Raw genomic sequence first — 22,078 nt, 5'->3', positions numbered from 1 at the left:
GAAATCATGCATTGGCGATCTATCAATTATGACAATACTACGGTTGAACGGTCTCATAGAAATTCGTGAACCTAGCTGCTGAATTCTTCGAAACTTGAAAACAAAGTTGCCAAAGAAAGAAACATTTCATTAAAAAAGTGAGAGTCATGAGTACGGATAAGGAAATAAACGTATTCAACAGAAAAAAAACGAATAAAATGGAATGAATAAAAATAAATATTTTGGAGTTATTTTGACACGTCAAACTTCTAGCTTCTTATTTTCAGTTAATTTACAAAAGAATTTGTCTCTTTTTTTGATTATATTAGTGAATACAACATTGTTACGACCCTTTATTATGTTGATGCATAAACATTATGCATCCATTTCCATTTCATGCCCTGATTATGGCATTTAATTAAACTGAATAGTTGACAAAATTGCATTTTAATTTTTTAAAGAATTATACACCATTTTACTGATTTAATATTAAATAAATGGAATAACATTAATGAGAAAATGGAAAAGAAGGACTCAATAAAAAGGGCAGCCATCGGAGAGACGCAGTACTAAAAAAACCATTGCTGACGACTTGGACATAGAGTCATTCACATTGCGATGATTACGATACAGCTATATGACTAATCGGAAAGGTGCCGTAACAGGAAAGCTACCAGTGCGTCTCGAAAATATTATATGCACGCATTTGGGTAATCCACACTCACACCGGAAGAGCTAGCGATCACGCATGAATGAATTCTACGCAAGAATATCCACTTCTCTCCTGATCACAAGTGAACAGGAGAGAAGGGGATAGCTAACACCCAGAGCATCGTAAATCACGACTCAACTCCTTCACGAACAACATCCTTTTATATACACCTGGAAATTAAACTTGATCTAAGCATGAGACATCATCATGGGCATCGAAGGATTATAAAGGATTTCTGAGAATATTATAGAGCGCAGTATCGAACAGATTACGCGGTCTACGCATCGCAGGGGAGCACTCATAAAAAAATATAATCTTTATCACCCTCCATTGCATCTTGTGTTATCTCAGTGGGGATATTTTAGTTGCATCGAGCAACTAATCTGCTTTTATAGCCACTTCAAGGGTAAGAGATCAATGATCAAGATCAAGTTCATTCATAGATCAATGCGATGCACCAAATGCATCGTATTCAATTCTATTACTTACATACGACAATGGCTATTTGTAGTCAGCAGCTGATTCGCATTTCAAGATTTGTGCTGAAATAAGGTAACTATTGAATGAACAATTAATTTTATGAAGCCAACGAGAATTTATATGAATAAAACTGTACGGCAAAATCTACATTACATTCCAGTTTCAAGCATAAATGATAGATATATTTTACTTATTTTAGCATTGCATGATATTCCACAAGAGCTACAAACTTAATTAAAATAACGGTTAGCCACATCGGTTGCTATAAGATAATCGAAGTTTTTTGTATTTTAATTTTTATATAGTAATAATTTTAAGTCAGGACGAAGATTGAATAGGTACATTACGCCTTCTATTTTATGCTATTGTCTGAAATAGCCGAGCAGATTACACATGGGTTTGGAAAAATGGAACGGAAAAAGATCTAAGCATCTGGGTTTCTATCAAAAGCCTTCAACACACCAACTACCGGTCTATGCAGAGCTAATAAAAAGTAAGTGCATAAGAGTACATCGTAATAGTCACTTTGAATATTATTGATAAAGAAATTAAATTAAATTTCCTGAAAAATAAATGCGTCAAATGGGACTTGAGTCACCAATGAAAGCGTGGCAAAAAGACAAGCTCTTAACAGACTAAAAAAATTAGAACCGTTTAAACCCTACCATTATTTCAATGAATAAAGGAGTAAGTTAATTAGGGACCTCATATTCTTACGATAGCTGATGAATTTATAAACGAAATTATTTTTACTGATTAGTATATTCTCCCTAATTATTTTCTGAAATCGGCAATTATAAACACTGAGGTCAAACAATAGCTTCCATAAAAATTCAGATTCCAAACTTCATCAGTCAACACTATTAAATGAATTTTGGCATGTAATTTTCCGTAGTACATACTTCTCACATTTGACAACGAAATAAAATGACCACCACGCTACTATATGGTAGTTCCTTTAGATACATTATTTTATGAGATAGTAAGGTTTACGTGGAGATTTTGCGGGAAAGAAGCAATTATATTACGCACAGATTTTATTTCACATTAAACCGCATTCTCGCATTTATTACCGCGAAAAGTCAAGTCGCTTACAAAATAATTTGAAAAGGTAAACGTCCTCTGCGATTGTCGGCGGGGGACCACGTTATTTTAGAAAAAAAATAATGGCAGTACATAGAAATTTAGATTAACTGATCGTTTTTTGGAGCGGCGTGGTTAGGACCCGAAAAATAATTATTATTTGAGTAAATGGCAGTAGAGATCAGTGACACGCACAATATTGAAGAACTATTGCCGTGTTAAAAAAATATATCACCAGTTGTCTTAAGTGAAAAATGTGGAAGATATGAAACCATGGAATGGGCACGTGGTTCGCTGACAGATACGGCTATCAAAGCACGGTGATACTGTATCAACTGTGGATTTCCCCGGGGGCCTGGTTTACCGCTACTGTAAGATAACTACCTAATTACCAGTATTACGCATAGCGTATAAAGGCGGTAATGCCGTGTCTAATGATGCTAACAGTAAAACCATAACAGTATCCAACGTGTCCCATTTCGGGCTGATCGAATTGAAGAATGGTTCTTTTTTATCTTGAATCGATGTCCGTGAGTATAACATTTGGCCTCGCTCTCTTTTGCTCATCCCATACATTTTATCCCACATCAATACTCAATACAGTGGAGCTCCTTAAATATGAGTACCTACTAGAAAAATCTCAACAATATCACGCAGTTAGCTTGCGGAACGAGTTTCAGGGAAAACACTTAACGCACTTGAATTAAATAACTTCCAGAGAATAAATATAAAAGAAGTAAAAATGTGACTACGAAGGTTTCCGCGGCGTTGAGATTCAAATTTCTCCATCTTCCGGGTACAATCGCGTTGGCTGCTATGAGACGGAAAAAAGTTTAGCTGTCGCTGCTAACAACGCCTTCAGGTCGAAAACAAAGTAACAATTTTGAAACTAAAATCATAGGCAAGAAAATTCCTTATCTCTATAAGTATCGTAGATCATCAATGACCCGTAACATAGAATCCATGTTTGAATCTATAGATCCCAAAATGACTGAATGCGACAACGACACCTAAGGGAGGTTAATAACCATACCCATCTGTACTTACTAGGTTATACCCCGTTTCATTTGTTCCTGAAGATACTGGTTTCCTACTTGCGGGCGAAGGCGAAATAAAAATATGACAATAAATACTTTTAAATAACCACACATCTCTCTGAGCTAAATCCATCGAGTATGGTATGGTGTATGGTATTTGGAGGAGGCGACCGACAGCTGAGGTCATTTGCGCCATGAGGGTAGGGTATGGAAGGAAGGGTGGAGAGAAACCCTGCGTCGGCATTAGCCTGCTCTTAACGAAAGGCGCCAAGGGGACCACGGCTTAACGTCCCATCCGACGGACGGAGTGTTGCGCTTGAAATGTCCTCCACACAACACTCAACCAGGGATCGGGCAGTCTTTGAAAATTCTCAGCCACTGCCGGGATTTGAACCCGAGCCCGCCGGGTGGGAAGCTGACACTCCTAAATCCATCGAAATGGTATTCACAGTTATATTAGCGGAGTGTCTTCGTAAAAAAATACAATCCATATAATTCTGTCCTTTAAGTGAATGCAATATAGCTTTAAGCTTATAATCACCCGCAATCGAATCCATATGTTACCATGAGTAGGCATATCTTGAGAGATGATATCAGTTCTAATTGTTCCAAGAATTGGATTTTTCGAGATAAAAATAAAATTATATCGACTACATCCCGATGTTGCACGAAAAAAATGAAAGACAGAGACTGGCAATGCAATTAAACGGACATAGAGAACATGTCAATATCGACATTAATAAAAAAATAAGCAGGTACACTAAATGCAATCTTTCCTACGAATGCAATGCAAGAGCGACGCGCCACTGAAACGATAATAGGACACACAATTCCTTGAAGTAATATGGTACAGTTGCCAGCGGGAGACTATTTTATCATAGCTAGTTTCAGTACATAAAAATTAAATCTACTTCATTTTGCGACATGGTTTTCGTAGAACCTGGGATAGGACGTTGTGTTATCACTAAAATTTTGGTATAATAACTAAGCACTATATCGGATGACTTACAGAAGCTCTCATATATTAAAAGATCAAAAGCTTCGATCGACAGTTTAATACTTCTCCTACCAAATATTTGTTTTTGAGAAATAATGAATAAATTCATTATGCCGAGATATCGGCTTAAGTAATATGGCTAAAGGGGGGAGGCTTCGTGCCCGGGGAAAGGAACTGCGTCTCCCTAACCTGAATGTGTGATATTCACACCTGGCTAGTATGGGGTGAGCTCTACACTAACCTATCCAAACTAACGTGCAGGCTGAATCACTGAGTGAGTTACTCTGAGTGATCCGAGTTGATATTGGGGCACACTGCTTCAATTATGAGGAGTAAAGAGGGGCGCACATGTTTCCCTTCTCGCCTTCTCTCGCTGGGGAGTGCGTGCGACCTTTTCTGGTCACTATGCCAGATCCTGCAATTTTCTCTGCCGTTAATTCCTCAAGGATCGTGTTTTTTTGCTGATATCTAAAGGTACGTTTAAACTGTGTAACACTTTATATAAACATATTATATGTAACAAGTTACATTTGTTTTATAACAAGAGTCCAGCGGAGCCAAAAATGCAGAAATAACATGTTACAGATTCACCCGTCAACTGGCTATCCCCACCATACGCCTCGCCTCTTTTCTGTAACATGTTACACATTTTCCCACTGCATGCTATCACAGTTAATATTTACGAAACCAACGACTTGTTATATAACACGAATTTTTGTTTTGCAACACAATGCTACATGTGACTTGTTACACGGGTTCGTAACTTTTTTGTAAAACATTTTATACGTAACTTGTTTATATAATATGTTACACAGTGTTAACGCACCTTAACATGCTTAAATTAAATCCTAGGAATACCAAACAGTTCTTGGCACAGGCTTTTTGACTGCAACAAGGTGTGGACTAATGGCTGCCACAATGACTTTGCTGCCATTAATAAACTTCTCCGCGATGTTCAAATTTCGCATTACCATCGATGTTTTGACCTCCAAATGCCCCAAAGAAGTAGAGGCATAGAGGTAGTTGGCAACACTGAAATAGATTGAAATTTTAGTGTTTCGGCAACTTCACCTAGGTTTCAGACGATTTTAGAGGGGGTAGATTAAATGATTTTCTGTCGTATCTCGTCTCGTTCAACCCAAACATTTGTATGAATCAGTCATTCAGTGGTCGGAAGTGGATTTTTTGGTGTAGGTACTAGCCGGCCACCCGGCGTTGTTCGGGAAATATAGTACCCAGAGACGTAGGAAACTTAGAACTTGGAATTCATGATCACATGGGAAGATTTTTAAGTAAAGGAACAAAGCAGGTATGATGATGGAAAGCATATGTAACAGCAAGCAATGAAGAAAATGATTCAGGTACTTAAGTATACAGCGTACGGGATCAGATTATTCCCCGCTCCACAACATTAATCGTTATTGTGTATGTACCTGCGTAGACCAAAAACGTCGTGTGAATGCATACTACTGCAAAAAGGTTTGTACCGATAGGATTAATAACTAACCCTTTAAAGACCAAAGTAACTTACCAGCTGATTTTTACTATTTTTGCACATACAAATTATTTTACAACTAATTAAGAGATATTATGAACGAAAACAGGAAAAAAAACTTTTAAATATGTTTTAAGCATGTTTCCATATGGAAACACGCCACAATATTTTGTTATTGCTTGAAAAATAAATATTCACTGGACCAAAAAACTAAGTTTAACAATGTGATATATCTTTTGAATTAATGAATATCTTTTGAATAAATGAGCATTTGTTACTGGAGAGCGAGTGAAGGGAAAAATATCGAATAAACAGCATACTCACTACAGAGGTGATGAACATAACCAATGATGCAATTCTTTAATTATCGACCAATGTATACACAAGTTATGCGATTCGCTTTAAAAAATACTTCCATACTTTATTTACATAAAATAAGCTATAAAAAAATCACAGATACGAAATATAATTTTCATGAATGCATATAAATCAGTGCCAAAAACGGGGACACTGGACTGTAAACTGTTAACTGTAGAATGCTTTCTCTTTGATCATGTCAAGAGTTGTGCCTATCCGGCAGGATGTCCAACCGCGGAGGTTGTATGGCGTGGCGTAACAAACGGTAATGAGAAAACGACTCGAAGAACGCCTCGGACACAGGAAGATGTAGCACTATGGGTTTTGGGAGCATGAGATGCTCCTACGTACAAACTTGAGTTGCGATCCGTTCAGCCGTTTGCAAATGCATTGTGGACAAACAAACAGACATTCTCTTTTATGCATCCATATTGATAGATAAAAGATAAATATGATCGAAGTGAAGTTTACGAAGGACTGTACCCATCTGTGTATGCACTCGATGGAAAGAACGCACATATGGCGATTGACGAGCGGAAATGCGTCCAGCATTGGAAACAAATGGATCGGCCTATATCTCACCCACGGACCCTTTCGCCACCTTCATTAGATTTCCCCCCGCGCAAATCTATATTTACTCTAGGAGAGGGGACACCGCTGTACCCGTCTCTCTAACATCACGTCACTGTTCTCTCGCCCCTTGCTATGTCACAGTAGGTTTGACGAATGCGATGACGGCTTGCGAAAAGTTGAAAGTCCACTGAGGGGGAAGAGGGGAAGGGGGAGAATAAAGCGAGCGATCGTGCTCGTATGAGTTGATGACACGTCGTAACGACGCAGAGACGAGCCCTCCGCGGGGGAACCTTCATTTGTTTTTTTTTCGTTTGCACTGGAAAAATCTCAAAAGTCTGAAGATAGCGCATCCCATGGGACTTCGATCGAATGGAGATGTGCGTGTGGTTTAAGGAGACGTATATGGGGCCATCAAAAGATTTCCGCTGGCTCTCCTAAAGGCGTTGTGTAATCAAGGAGACGTTGGGAGCTAATTTCAGCCACTCTGCCCTTCGCGACGAATGCTCAACTCCCAAGTCCACATGGAAAAATAATACGTAACTATTCATGAATAATGTGCGATAAAATTATTCCACCATTATCGGAGTTGATTCCTATTCCAAATGGAAAAAGCTACCCATAACTATCCATGGATAATGTGCGATAAAATTATTTCACCAATATTGCATTTGATATCTATGGATGTAAATAAAGTGATATTAAAAAAGGTTGAGGTGAGGTTTTGAATATGGTCTAAATGAAAACAGGATTAGTTACAGTTCACGTTTTCTTATTTATCGAATTTGTCGTCTCAAACAGTTTTTTTCTACATATTCAATACATTTCAAAATGAGCCCTCTTAGTCGCTCGGCAACAGGGAAACCCGGCGTTGACAGTGGCCTACTCCAAGCAGTGGCGGATACAGATGGGGGCTCCCCCCCTTGTGGGGCTCCCCGCATTGCCGAACATTGTAGAACCACAATTGCAACTTTTTTATATCGTAAGATGGTACCGTCTTGTATGCGTGTATGTAGCTTAGCTCATACACGCATAATGTATAATGTAGCTTAAATACAACTTCAACTCCGCACGTGGCTTGATTAATTTTTTTATTACGATAAAAGTAAAGGTAGCTCTAGATATCTTTTGCACCCCCATGAGATTTTTTTCCGCTACTGACTCCAAACGAAAGGCGGCCAGGAAACCATGGATTAATGTCCCATCCTAAGGACGGAGTGCTACACTTGTAATGTCCTCCTCAGGGCACCCAAGCTGGGGTCGCGCAGCCCCTGAAAAATCTATGCCAACTATCCCTACTCCTTATCCTAAACCTACATCTGCCAATGAGCTACCGAAACCAGAAATTACATTATGATAACCCTGTACTGTAATTGAACAGGGTGTCTAAAAAAAATTAAATGCCACATAGAAATCGGTGAAGCCGCATCCCAAAATTGTGGAATGAGGGGCTTGGGGCCATCCTTTTTTTTTGAGGTAACAGCGTAGAAACAAAGGAGACCTCAATAGATGGGCCGCAAAGAATAGAAAAACCCCCGCCCACGAGCATTAACCTACCCCTATGGGATGCGTTCTCGACAAATTCACCTCAGAACAATCCACCAATTATAATTTGTATAGGGCGAAGTTGGCAGTGGCGCCGACTCCATGGGGCCTGAGGGAGCCCGAGCCCCCTGAAAAATTCGTTATGTGTGTTATTTTCCCCGGAGTGTCCAGATATCGAGATTAGAGTTATCAGGGTTCTAATGTTGATCATATTACTCTTCTAAAATGCTTCAAAAATTAAAACTCACTACTTATAAAATTTCCCGGAGCAAGATCCCCGGTTTGGGCCCCCCAATATTTTTTATACGTCTGCACCCCTGGAAGTTGGAAACAGTGCCAGAGGGAAGAATGTTGGGTAAGCCACGGAGGTAGAGAGGAAGGGATTCGGACTCGCACGTAGAATGAACGCAATATTTTCACAGTGAAAATTTTACCGAAAATACTTCGATATGAATTTAAATGAAAAACTATGATTTATAACACAAAAAATAGGCCGAATCACGTAAAATAAAACTCACCACAGAAAATTGACAAAAAATATTAGAAACTTAACGAAAAATTGACAATATTTTAAATTTCAACAAAATAAACTCTGCATTACCATACAAAAAATGGACCAAATAACGGAAAATAAGGCTCACATAAAAAATCGATAAAAATATTAGAAAACGGAAAATTGACAATATTTCAAATTTTAATTAAATAAACTATCCATTAAGATACAAAAAAATAGGCCAAATAACGGAAAATAAAGCTCGCCTCAGAAAATTGTCAAAAAAATATGAGAAAGTAAACGAAAAATTAACAATGATAACCAGGGGAAATACTAGGAGGTATGGACGGAGAAGAGAGAAGTATTCTGGAAAAAATATTTTGAAATTTAAAAAAAAACCATAATTTGGAGTTTGGCGAAGCACTATTCGTGTTCGCCGAGTTCGTCTACGGCGAACCGCGAAAATTCCACATAGCAACAGCGATGGCATTAAAAAAATACCGCGTGGACTCGCGAACTTACTGGATTCGGTCGGATGAATCTAGACGAATCGTGATTCGTTCATTATGGGCATTAGCGAACTTAAGGCCACTCGGCGGATGAAGAGGGGTGAGGTCGAGGATTCGTCAATTAGGCGCATAATACACTTGATTTCAGCCCATCCTCCGAGAGTCGCGAGTAGCACCAGTAGCCTTGAGAAATCTGTCTCTCCGCTTATTGAAGAATTTACCCCTAGCATTTTCTAAAATCATGTTTAAAATACACCAGCGGATGAAGTTCGCCATGAAAAAATAATTGACTTAGCCGGGATTCGAACCCGGATCTCCCGATTACCGGTCTGGCGCAGTGGCGGATACAGAAAAAACTCAAGGGGGGGGCTCAAAAGTTGTCTTTACTTTTATCGTAATAAAAGATCACAGTCAAGTCACAGCCAAAGTATAAGAAAATTTTATTTAAAATGATTGTAAACATGTAAAAGATAATGCCATCTTATGATACAAAAAAGTTACAATTGTGGTTTTGCAATGTTCGGCAATACGGGCGGACCCGCAAGGGAGGGGGGGGCGCGCGCCCCCTGCGCCCCCCATCTGTATCCGCCACTGGTCTGGCGTGTTAACCAGTTCCACCACAAAGCTATTGTGTCAGAGAAAACTTCGGGATGGGTTTCACCGAACAAGATGTTGCTGATGTTTAAAGATGTTTAAAAAAGGCAAGATGTATAAAAACTTTAATTCGAGAAAATTCTGGGACATTAACAAACTGTTGCGCTGAATAAATGTGAAAAGGTTTTAAACTATCTTCTCAGAAAATTTTAAGTTTGTAATCTAATATTTACACCAATAATAATAGCATTTGGAGGAGGCGACAGACAGTTGAGGTCATTTGCGCCATGAGACAAGGGTATGGAAGGAAGGGTGGAGAGAAACCCGGCGTAGGCATTGACGCGCTCTTAACGAAAGGCGACGGGTGTTCCACGGGTAAACGTTCCATCCGACGGACGGAGTGTTGCGCTTGTAATGTCCTCCTCACAACATTCAAGCGGGGATCGAGCAGTCTCTTGAATATTCACCGCCACCGCCGGGAGTTGAACCTGAGACCACGGGGTGGGAAGCCAACACTCTAGCCACCACACCAACCCGATCCCCGACAGTAATAGGTCAGCAAGAAAGACAAAATACGAAAGATTGAGACCTAGTGATGTGCCTTATTAATACTAAATATTCGGTGACTAAGATTAAGAAGATACTCTGTCAGCAAGATGAAAAGAAGATCCAAAAAGATGGTTTAAGATAGCATCTATTCCATATTCATTTTCAAATATGTAATACATTTGTTTGTAAAAATATGTATTAAAATTACATTATTATTATATTATTATATCATATCATGAAAATTACATTTTAAAATAAATGTTATATATTTGTTTGCATGTAAAATATGTATTACATTTGTATAAAGCATTTGCATGCACTAATACCAATTGAAATCGCCGACTAATCATGAAGACAGACGGAGCTACAACGATAAAGAGAGATGATAAGGACGAATAGTCGGGAACGAGCAAGAACAGAGTGCCAAAGACGAGAAAGAGACTATGATTACTGACACTTGAACGTAAAATTATTGAAAGGACTCAAAATTAATCGCTTTTTCGCTGAGGAAAATACACGTAAAAATTGAAGCCGTGTTTGTCAGAAGACCATAAGTCCATTTGGCAAAGTTTTGAAACAAACAACTTTCTCTGTATTTTTAAAATTCCAATAAAGCCATCACTTCTCCTTTTCCCTAAAAATTTATTACTGCACTAGTTAATCAATTAATGGAAAATTTGAAACTACGGCTTTAATAGCCCAAAATATACGAAAATCTTTTCATCTGACATTTATGCAAAAGCGACTTTTGCCGTTTCGAAAATCGATATTTCAATTATCTTTATCTTAGAAAAGAAATTTAAAGCGAGTCACCTCAAAATGTCAAGTTAAAAGAATTAAATGTAGTTCAAAGATTATAATGATCGCAAGAATTTCCTACGATTGATTCCATTTGCCGAGTAAGAAATAATGGTGAGGAAGTAGCCAAGGCCGTCTATCTGCTAAGGTCACGATTCTTAGTTTGTGACACTCTGCGAAGCTTAAAAATCAACCAATTCATTTGAGTCGACGTGGAAATGAAATTTACAACTGCAAAGGGAATGAGAGTTGGAAGAGTACACTCCCAAATATGTCAAAGTAAGTTGATCATTCCTCTCAGCATGCCAGGCAAAGCCTCCATAAATATCGTCACCCTTATTACCAGGGATACATACGCGACGGAAGCGGCCGTAAATTTTCTTAACAGAACCATGATAACTTCTCAAAATATAAAGGGAGTAGTTATTTTCCATAAGATAATGAATTAAATATGAAACTATCCTTCTCATGCCACCAACATGACTTTCATAGTTTTAAATTCATTGAAAAGAGAGGTGGGTGATGAAACTTACAGCCTAACACAACGATAATGAGATAATGAGCAAACATCACTACTTCGAATGAAAGCACTATTCTCCTATTTCTCTTACACCATTTCATCCTTACGTTATACCAAGAAGCAGAGTGGATTTCATCATAAAATCTTGCTAATGTAGATACCCAAAAAAATTAGGAAAAAAAACGGAGCCATATTCGTAGGAGTTGAAGGAATAAAAACTTGGCTTTTTGCATATGATGATTATGAATCCGACCATGGGTTTGTTACAGCGTAACATTTTCAGGGTAGGTAATTGATAATTTTGCGCCGTAACGAAACCATGGTCGGACATAATATATCACCATGTGGAAAAAGCCAAGTTTTTATTCCTTCAACTCCTACGATAAACGATTTCCACCAAGTTACGCCCGCTGCTATTAATTGTAGCCATATTCATCTTAAAATACGTATTATATTTGCATAAAGCATTTGCATTCACAAATACCATTTGAAATCGACGACTAAAACCAACTAAAATGTATTTAATTTCTTTTCTAGTCTTTAATATTCTCGAAATTATCTACTTGTATCGGGAAGTAAATACCATTATTTCATGGCCACCTATTCAAATTCAAGGTTTCAGGGGATTTATTCATGCCAGAAATTAAATGAGCAGTGCTCTACTAAATAAATATTGAATACCACAAAATCAGGAATCCTATATTATTTGACCCAATAGAAAAGACACGCTCAAATGATTCAGTTTATTTTTGATGAAACACAGGTTCCGTTCGCCTAGCATCCAGGCGACATTTATAGGGTGATGCGATATCGAGATTGGACATTTATTAACGGTTAAATTTCATTCCAGCGGTGCCAAGATATTACAGAATCGACTAGTCTTGCGAGAGTAGAGGGAATTTTCCGATGACGACGCCATATCGGGTTTTATTTAAAGATTCAAAGACCCCGGCTCGACCGAAGCTGATTCACCCCTTGAACTTCACCGTCTTCCGCCTATCTCTCGTGACATCCATGCGATCGCGAAAAACGAAACGATATGCTCTCGATACGATACAAAACGAAACGATACACGATATCCTCTCTGACGCACGTAATTTTAATGACCGACCTCACTTCTATGAATGTTTTTATATACGTTTCCGTCCTTTCATGAGTTTCATTTTTTAAAGTTCATTTTTTGTTTTTTGTATTTGCTTTTTGATTTTTTAGTGTTTTGTGTTGAGTTGCTGCCTCGGTCATGGAAAACGAAAAGAAGAAGCCATATTGATATGTAACGGATAAATAAAGATATAATTTTGCCAAATGATACTGAAGTTTTTCTTTCATGTAACCGCTTAGATACATTATCTCTTGTCGGCACTTGGGGGAAAATGGAGAATTTAGAGAACAGGAGAGTTATAGGAGAGGAAATGAATTGCCGAATAAAAAATATAGGGTGCCATTTAAAAAAGACACATCGCTGTTCATTCTTTGTAAATAACAAAGCTACAAGGAAGGCAATCATGCTGATTAATGTCCTCCTGACGGCTTATGAACATTTGCTTGACACATTTTTGAATTTGCATCTGGACAAAAAGTTATTTCGGGTGGTCAAGAAACTGTTAAAAAGAAGAATGTTTGGTTTGCAACAAACAAAATACACGGAGAATTTAAAGGAAATAGCTTAATGGATTTATAAGCATAAAACATCACTAAATTTGGGCCATCAAGCGAGAGTGATCAGTCGAACATTGTAACGGTCTCAGATTGCAGGCGAGAGTTAGACTTTGGGAGCTGATGCGCTCTTATGCTAAACACTACAAATGACAATCGTTTTCCACCGCACAATACCATGGAAAAGGGAGAAAATCGATCGGTCATGCTGTAAAGGACAAACACAGCATTTAAATGCGTTTCAATTCGACTCAACTATCTCTCGATATTCGACTCGATAAATAACTCGAATTCAAGCTATTTGAATTGAGAAGAGCATCAAATATCGTAAAGGAATTCAGTGCAAATAATTCAAATTAAAGTGATTCCAAAATTTGGCTGTAAACGAAAAAAAAAATGATATCGTGGGAATCATAACAATTATTAAATTTTAACATAATAAATAAAATTTTCAGGGTGAACGAAAGGAAAAATGAAAATTCATGATAGAAATTCGTTCCATTAGAGTCTGAAATCCTGTCTTGGCCACTGACTCCAAATTTTAAACAGCAAAGAAATAAAACCGGTTTGTATTTGGTGGTCTCAGCACTCATTGTAATGCTCAAAACTTAGGTTTTCCATAAAGTGGAAAAAATTAATGAAAATGAACTTACCAACATGATGAAGGTCCGATAGCTCGTCATCTGAAAGAAGAAAATTGAAAAACATTAAAGGGCATGAAGGCTTTGCATCAAGATTAAATATATTTCTACGTCTAATGAACATTTGCGACCACAATAATTCATAAGTGACAACTTGCATGGCTTCTGCTGATTATAAATATATTATTTTCAGTACCTACCTTCACATTTTTAGCGAAACAACAGTTAGAAACTCATGAAAAATCAGCAGCACAAGCATGAAGTTGTCGAAGGTTAAGTAATGTTTACGGCGGTTTCTTGAGAATCATGCATTTCAGGGAAATATATCAAAAACTCACACATTAGCATTATAAAATGTCGAAGCCTCCAAATCATAATTGAGTAATTAAAAACACTTCGTATGCACTACGATACTTCAGTTACGCGCAGAGCCCATATTCTAGCAGATGTTGTAATTGAAACCAGGAAATACCACGGCGATGGTTCCAGCAGGCTTTGTAGTGAGTGGAGTCTGTATCATACTAATGCAGCCCTGATGACACCCAACCTCCTAACTATCAATACCTCATGGAATCTCGTCGACTTAAAGGAATGTATACATAGTATTACTAAACTTCATATCAATTTATTACGTTAAATTTATGTACGGATACATTATACGTAGCTGAAAAGCTGTACAAACAAAATTTCTGGTTGAATTATCTATCAAAAATGAACTTCGCAGGAAGTTGAAGTCCTTAAGATTTACAAATTCGTTTTTAGGTCTCATCGTTGCTACTGCGACAGTCAAAGAAGATGGTTCAAATAGATAGATCTAATTTCTAGCATTTAATTTAGCGGCTCTAATATTATCTCGGGTACAGCTGGTCGCAGATAATGGGAATTAGAAAGACGTTTTTATGCTAAAATATCGGCATAAAACCAGCAAAAATGAATACAATAGATACTCATACCTAAATAGCAATAAAATTAAAAAAATTCCTAAGATCGTTGTAGACAGCAAAGTTTTTTATTTTTCCTAATAGGCGATTCCAAATTTCCACGGGCTTTCTCAAAAGCTATTCACCTTTGGCAGAAAAAATAGGCTTTTTATTTACGATATATCAAAGGAAATTGAAAGCTCACCACGCTATTCAGCTAAAATAGGAAATCCACTTCCGACTGTGGGAAGTAACGCCAGCTCAGCGGAAGGATGATTTTTTTCTAAACGTGATCCGGATATTACTAGAAGGGGAAAATCAACCCTAGTGTGAGGGGAAAAAACCCGAGTACTGTGGCCCCTACGGCTGGATTCGCAACAGAGATAAGATCTAGAACGCCTTAAAGGACGAAGTGATCGAATGATATCTCTTAAGAACTCCTGGGGGCTGCCGTACAGAATGGGATCGTTTCTTCTGCGGGCACCGGTTAGCCTCGATAGCTTTTGTCTCTCGAGAGAGGGACCTTGTCACTTGTTACACGACAACGGATACTTTCTTGCGATCCGCCACTATTAAAAAAAAATTCTTAGGACGAAAAAAATTAATGAGAAACCCACTACAGATTAAAAAAAAAAAACTACGCGCGAGCGATCTAAACGAGGAGCGTGGTTCGAGTGAATGTCGGAGCGAATATATGCATGGCAATTAGTCCTCCAGCGCCAATACCCCCCTGGTGGCGGTGAGCGTGAGTTATTACACCTCTATTTCCGTTTTCCCGCCATCTAATGTCCGTTCTGTGTCGCCCGATTGCGAGCGCGAAGGATAAACACGCGGGGCTATCCACGCCGACATATCTCCTGCCTTAGAAGGGTGACACGGTTGCTTCGGAGCATTGCTTCGAGGGACACGGCGCAATATCGCTGTCAATGAGTTGAGTTCTCCCGCCGCTTCGTTTTTCCCCCCACCCACATCGTCCATTTGGTGCGACCTCACGGCTCTGCTTGTGTGTGTGTTGTCACTTTCCCCCGCTCCGGTCTTCGGCAGCGCTGGCCACGCCCTTCTTCCGGTTTCTTGGCCTTCGCGCGGGGGGGCAACGCATAGCGAGCTGGTGCGTATAAATATCACTGATGGTGAAAAAATAAAATAACAATGATATTAATATACTATTCCTCGTGTATACGCCGAAAATACTTCCAGCAAATTTACACTCTTTCACTTCCTCACGGTTTCAACATGGTGGTTGGTTTGCCTACGCGATGATAGAGCGCACACAGAACCAAGACGCAGGCGCGTGAATTCTAATGTCCAGTTTGCGATACCCATTTATAGTTATAACGCATACAGATCAAATAATTATAAATAAAGTATTTGACAGTAAAGGCACAATAATACAAGTAAATTTTAGAAAAAAATATGTACAGAGTGAATATTTATTTGACTAATATAGTTGATAATATTCGCTACAATTTTAATTTTTGAAGCCCCCAGCAATATAATCAAATAAAATTCCTCGAATAGTATGGTGGTCCAAGGAGAGGAACTGGACCACTAGCCTGTGTGTGGAATCGCCCGCCAGTGGTCGAGTGCAGGTTGATCTCTACCCTCATCTATCAAGCCAACTTTCGGGTTTTATCACTGAGTGTGCAACTACGGAAGATAACCGGTGTTTATGGGTAACGTTCGTATTGGGCATTGATGAAGCTGTGACATGATATCAGATGATTATCATAGTGGTAAAAGGAAGGAGACGTTAGTTACGAGTGCAAATGAATGGAGAAACAACATCACGGCCGATCTCGGAGAGTCGACGGAGACGAAGTCGGAATGTGTAACGAGGTCGAGTCTGCGATGAGAAAATTCTCGGGACACCGTTGGATTGGGACATCCCTTTAAAAAAATCCCACCCTTATTCATTAGAGAACTATCATCGGAGAGCGAAAAACCATTTCCTCGACCTAAAAACTTTATACGATTTACAGGGGTGTTGTACTCTAATTAATGTACAGTGATTTATTACAGACCAAAGGGTCCAGGATACAATTTCCGGGTGAAGCCTTCCCAAGAAAGACTCGAAACACAAGGTGGCCCAAGGGAAGGAACTGGCCTCCCTGCTCCGATGGCGTGATATTCACTCTCCGGTGGCTTAGTGAGCTCTACCCTTACCTATCAACCCAATCTTTCAATTGAACCACTGAGTGAGCACATTTTTGTAGACTGCTGAGAAAAAGTGTAATCTACATTTATATTCACTAATTACATACAAGCGCTCACACATTGTTTCAACCCGGAGGTTGGTCGGGAAAGGTGATTGTAAGAGCACACATCACAACAAGGCACTAGCGTGTAAATTTAACACATCCAGGAAAGAAGGGGTACCTCCTATCCCTGGACCACCGCGTGATACAAGGATATCTAAAAATGTATCCAAAACTGCTATGGCATCCCTGGATTGGAAACTTGTACCCGTCGAACAGATTGTAAACCCTCAAATTTACAAATCCGTATTTAGGTCTCATAGTTGCTACAGCAACGATTAAAGAATATGGTCCAAATAGATAACTTTATAATGCCTTGCATTTAATTTTGATTAACCTCCTTTTAAAATTTGGCTCAGTGGTCCGAATTGTGAAAGGAGGTGGTCAAAATTAATAACAGTAGTAATTTCCAGTCCATATTCAATATGAGATACATTTTGCACTGACTCATTATATGTATATCCATTTTGGAGTGATAAGCACGGATTTATAATTAATCTTTTAAATATACGTGATAGATTCAGAAAGAAAAATTGCATTTTTTAAATATATTTATTCCTGCACCACCGAAAACAGCAAAATTGGCCTTTTACATCGGTGTTTACAACTTAACAACGAAGCGTACACGAACATCCATCCTCTGGTTAGAGGCAACAAAACCGGCCAGCACTCGAACCCGTGACTTCTACTTGGTAGTCAAGGACTTTATCCCACAGCCACCGAGACCGATGTACAATTACAGACCTTATGTTCGACGGAGGTTTGATGTGGCACGATGCATTCCTATTTTGATATTCCACAGCAACCTTTTTCTTTGGCACCGGTCCGTCCTTCGCAACAGAGTCTCCGTTACGTCGAGGAAAAGATTTTTCGCTCTCGGATGAAAGTTCTCTAATGAATAAGGGTGGGGCCTTTGGTTTTTTTTAAAGGGATGTCCCAATCCAACGGTGTCTCGAGGATTTTATCGGCCTCGTTGCACATTCCGACTTCGTCTCCGAGATCGGCCGTGACGTCGCTCCTCCACTCAATTACACACATTACCAACGCCTCCGCCACATTACCATCACGATGATGCTTCATTGTTAAGTTATAACACCGATGAAAAAAAGGCCCATTGCCCTGTTTTCGGTGGTGCAGGAATAAATATATCTAAAAAATGCAATTTTTCTTACTTAATCCATAATATATATTTAAAAGATTAAAAATTAATTCGTGCTTATCTGTCCAAAATGGCTACAAAATGTATCTCATATTGAATATGGACAGGAAATCACTAATGTTATTAATTTTGGTCTCCTCCTCTCACAATACGAACCACTCAGCCAAATTTTAAAAGGAGGTTAACCAAAATTAAATGCAAGGAATTATAAAGTTATCTATTTGGGCCATCTTTTTTAATCGTTGCTGTAGCAACTATGAGACCTAGATAAGGATTTGAAAATTTGAGAGTTGACATTCTATTCGATGGACACAAGTTTCAAATTCAGGGACGCCATAGCAGTTTTAGATATCCTTATATTTTTAGATATCCTTGTATCACGCGGTGGTAATACAATGGCCTCAAGTGTTATCTAACTCACTTAATCAATAATTAAAACCTAAAGTTGGCTTGGATAGGTGAGGGTAGAGATCGACCCGGACCCGACCACAGGCGAACGCTTCCACACAGAGCAAAGGCCGTTTTACACAGGGCACGGAATTGCGCAGGTTAGAACTGCATTAATTTCTAAAATGGCGTGGAATTGCGCAAATTCATGAACGAAATTAGAACAGGGGCTATTTTGTCATCTCACGTCCACGCATTCTCGCATGTGTTATAGCAATTCACCGCTTTTCACGACGCAATTTTGACTGCACCTTCATACACACGTCAGATTGTGCAAGAAAGTGCCCCGTGAAAAACGGCCTTAAGGGAGCCAGTTTCTCTCCTTGGACCATTTCGCTCTTTGAGGAATTTTATTTGATTGTATCGTAGGGGGCTTCGAATATTTACAATTGCAACGTATATTATTCATTATATCAACAGTATTCAAAAATTCTCCAAACCAAATAAAAAAAAATTCTCTCTGTACTTATATTGCTAATATTCACTTATATTAATGGGTTTTATTGTTAAATATTACATAAATGAAAATCTTCCGCGTAAAAATCGACAAAGTTCACAGCAGTTCCTATGGGAACAAATTCCGATACGTAGACCTGTATCGCTGCGCTGACCGCTACTCTAACCAATATTGAATCCCTAGGAAAACTTACCGAGATTATTTGGCCAGTTGAGAAACCCAAGGTTCGTAGTTCGATTGCCGGCCCTGAGAAATTTTTCCCATGTCAATTATTGTGAATAGGGTAAACTTTTCAAATATGTTTTGAAGTACGTTCGCACTTAAAGAGCAATTTCACATTACAAATGAGTCATTAATTTATCAATTCATCATCTTTACTGGCCAACAATATGTTGATTGATTTGACGCAGCTCCCCACCCCCAGTCAGCTCTATATCACGATAGTAATATCCTCTGAATGATGATTAGCTAACGTCCTTCAATATTCGCGCAACTTCGCAAAGCCAACTTTTTTCTCATCTTCCCAATTTACATCAGTTTACTGTTTTTAGACTAGAGTATCATTTAACTGACGGGAATTCAGAATAAAGTGGATGCTAGTGAGTGTTTGGTGAGACAACTTCGTAATTAGCAAATGGAGTGCAGTGAATCGTGTGGAGGAATTGAGATGGTAGGTATTCTTTAAATGAAGAGAGAAAGCAGGTAAGGGCTGTTGATGCAATGGTTCATTGGGGGCATTGCGTAGGAATTTTAATCAGTTTTAAGCCAGCGATTCAGGAGGTTAGGACTGGAATGAAATGGTAGAATAGCATCAGAGAACACATTCCACGGATCTTTAGAGCACTTTGTAAAACCTATTAGCTAAGGAATCAAAGGAAAAGCTTATTAAGTAAGCAAAGGAAATAAAAAAAAAGAAAATTTCGCGTTTCTTTTAGCTTTGCGGGGAAAAATCATGTTTTTAATAAATTTAATTTAATTTATTAGATTTGTATGATACGGTCGTGGGTCTTTAGACTTGGAGAGCCACTGTAAGGAAAACAGTCCAAGAAAAAATGAATATTTTAGAATGATTTTTGAGCAGTATGTCAAGCTAATAAAATTCAACAACAAAATTTTGAAAATTTTTCTCAGGAGCATGCTCAACGTACAGAGAAAATCGAATAATAACTGACGTTTATTCATCAGGTCAGCGTTCAGATTCACCTAGGAGAGATGATTCTGATTCACAATGAGTGAAGATGGAGAAAATGTACGGTAAAAGAATTTACTCCCGTTCATTACCATTCAGCAACAAGTTTACTTCATCTGCTTACCACCTTGGATAAGGTACGTGTGTATGCATGACGATAGAGCATCCACAGTACAGTTGAATCGAAACCATTCAAATGCCTCATAGTAAGAACTTCCTTCACACTATAGCTGGGCCGAGGTCCTGACCCACTTGGGTATTAAAGACCGTGAATGAACAAGCGAGTCTAAAACACTATGCCTACGCAAAAGTTCACTAAAGGTGGGAGGATATTTCAAACGAGTTTATAAACACACTTTCAAATCTGAGCCACCGCTGAGATACCCAAAAAATTTAACGGGAGAGCCACTTTTGGCGGGAAATGGTGACGACAAAGACCAATAATGACGTCAAGTCCACAGGAGATGACGTCACTGCGGTGAAAAACTGGCACGCTAATGTATTCAGCGGCTTGGAGTGAAAGCTATCGCCCCATACTCGAGTTTGATCTTCACGCTCTGCCGTTTCTGGCATCTGCCCAGAGTTGAGTTTCTAACCCGATCTGAATTTCGCATGGGTGGAGGAAGAGTTTATTCGCAGAATCCGAGGAGGAAAGAAAACTCAATTGCATAAAATCTAAAGGGGGTTTTAGTTGGGTCACCCACGCACAAAAAACTTGCGTGTCATAATCCCTTCTTCGAACAGAGAGACGCGCATTTGTAAAATAACTAATGAATTGAAGCAATCATAAAATGAAGAATGTAATCATTTTACATGATTTCGTCCATAATCCCTCCACTGTCTGAGAAAATAAGAAGTTTCAATAGTCTTGTGAATTCTCCAAGGTGCAAAAATAACAAAAACAGCCGTTGAGGTCTCATTTTAATTAATGAAGAAGCAGGAGCAATTTCCACAATTTTAAATTTATTGGTACTACCGGCTTCGCTTTAAAGCATCATCAGGCACTAATAGGACCTGATGATGCTGTAAAGCGAAACCGGTAGTACCAGTAAATTTAAAATTGTGGAAATTGCTCCTGCATCTTCATTATGTTCCGCTTCCACTCCATCTCGTCCGATACCTCAGATTATACTCATTTTAATTGATAAAAAACGCACATGTGCTAAAGCATCGAAGCTAGAATTTTGAGAATATATTCTTTCATGATATGTGTTGTTTATATTTATTATTAGCCACAAGCAACGCAATTGTTTTATGTCATAAAAAAGACCAATAATTCAAGAGCAAGTTTACATATATAAATGAGAGGCCAATAAGAAAATTCATCCATTAAAAAAATGTAGTGCGACTTGGAATATACAAGAGCCCTTGGATGATTGAATCTAAGGAGTCAATTAAGTAAAAAAATATCAGGAAAATCTCCACACGAAAAAGTTTTTCGAGACAGATGCGAAAAGTTTATGCTATGGTTCGTGCAATCGTGAAACGACCTCTTATGTTCAATATAGTTGCTATCATGAGATGGATACAGCAATACATTATTATATTATTCTTCCGATTAAGATAGGTTTCCATGGAGTACTTAAGAAGCATTTTGGGAGCCTACCCTACCAAGTCAGAGACTTGTACGCCCGCG

At 38.6% G+C, this 22,078-nt stretch overlaps 1 protein-coding gene across 5 annotated transcripts in view; it reads right to left on the bottom strand.

Annotated features, from left to right (window-relative positions):
- LOC124160746 overlaps positions 1-22,078 on the bottom strand; it is a 526,295-nt gene that overhangs the window by 91,113 nt on the left and 413,104 nt on the right. For all 5 annotated transcript variants that reach the window (XM_046536753.1, XM_046536748.1, XM_046536750.1 and 2 more), the window contains exon 3: positions 14,028-14,057. In XM_046536753.1, coding sequence (XP_046392709.1) covers positions 14,028-14,057 — 30 coding nt within the window. The remainder of the gene's footprint in view (positions 1-14,027; positions 14,058-22,078) is intronic.

The sequence above is a fragment of the Ischnura elegans genome, chromosome 6 (genome assembly GCF_921293095.1).
Source record: "Ischnura elegans chromosome 6, ioIscEleg1.1, whole genome shotgun sequence".
NCBI classification, from domain to species: domain Eukaryota; kingdom Metazoa; phylum Arthropoda; class Insecta; order Odonata; family Coenagrionidae; genus Ischnura; species Ischnura elegans.
The sequence above is the reverse complement of the archived record's forward strand: the minus strand, read 5'-3'. Positions and strand labels throughout refer to the sequence as shown.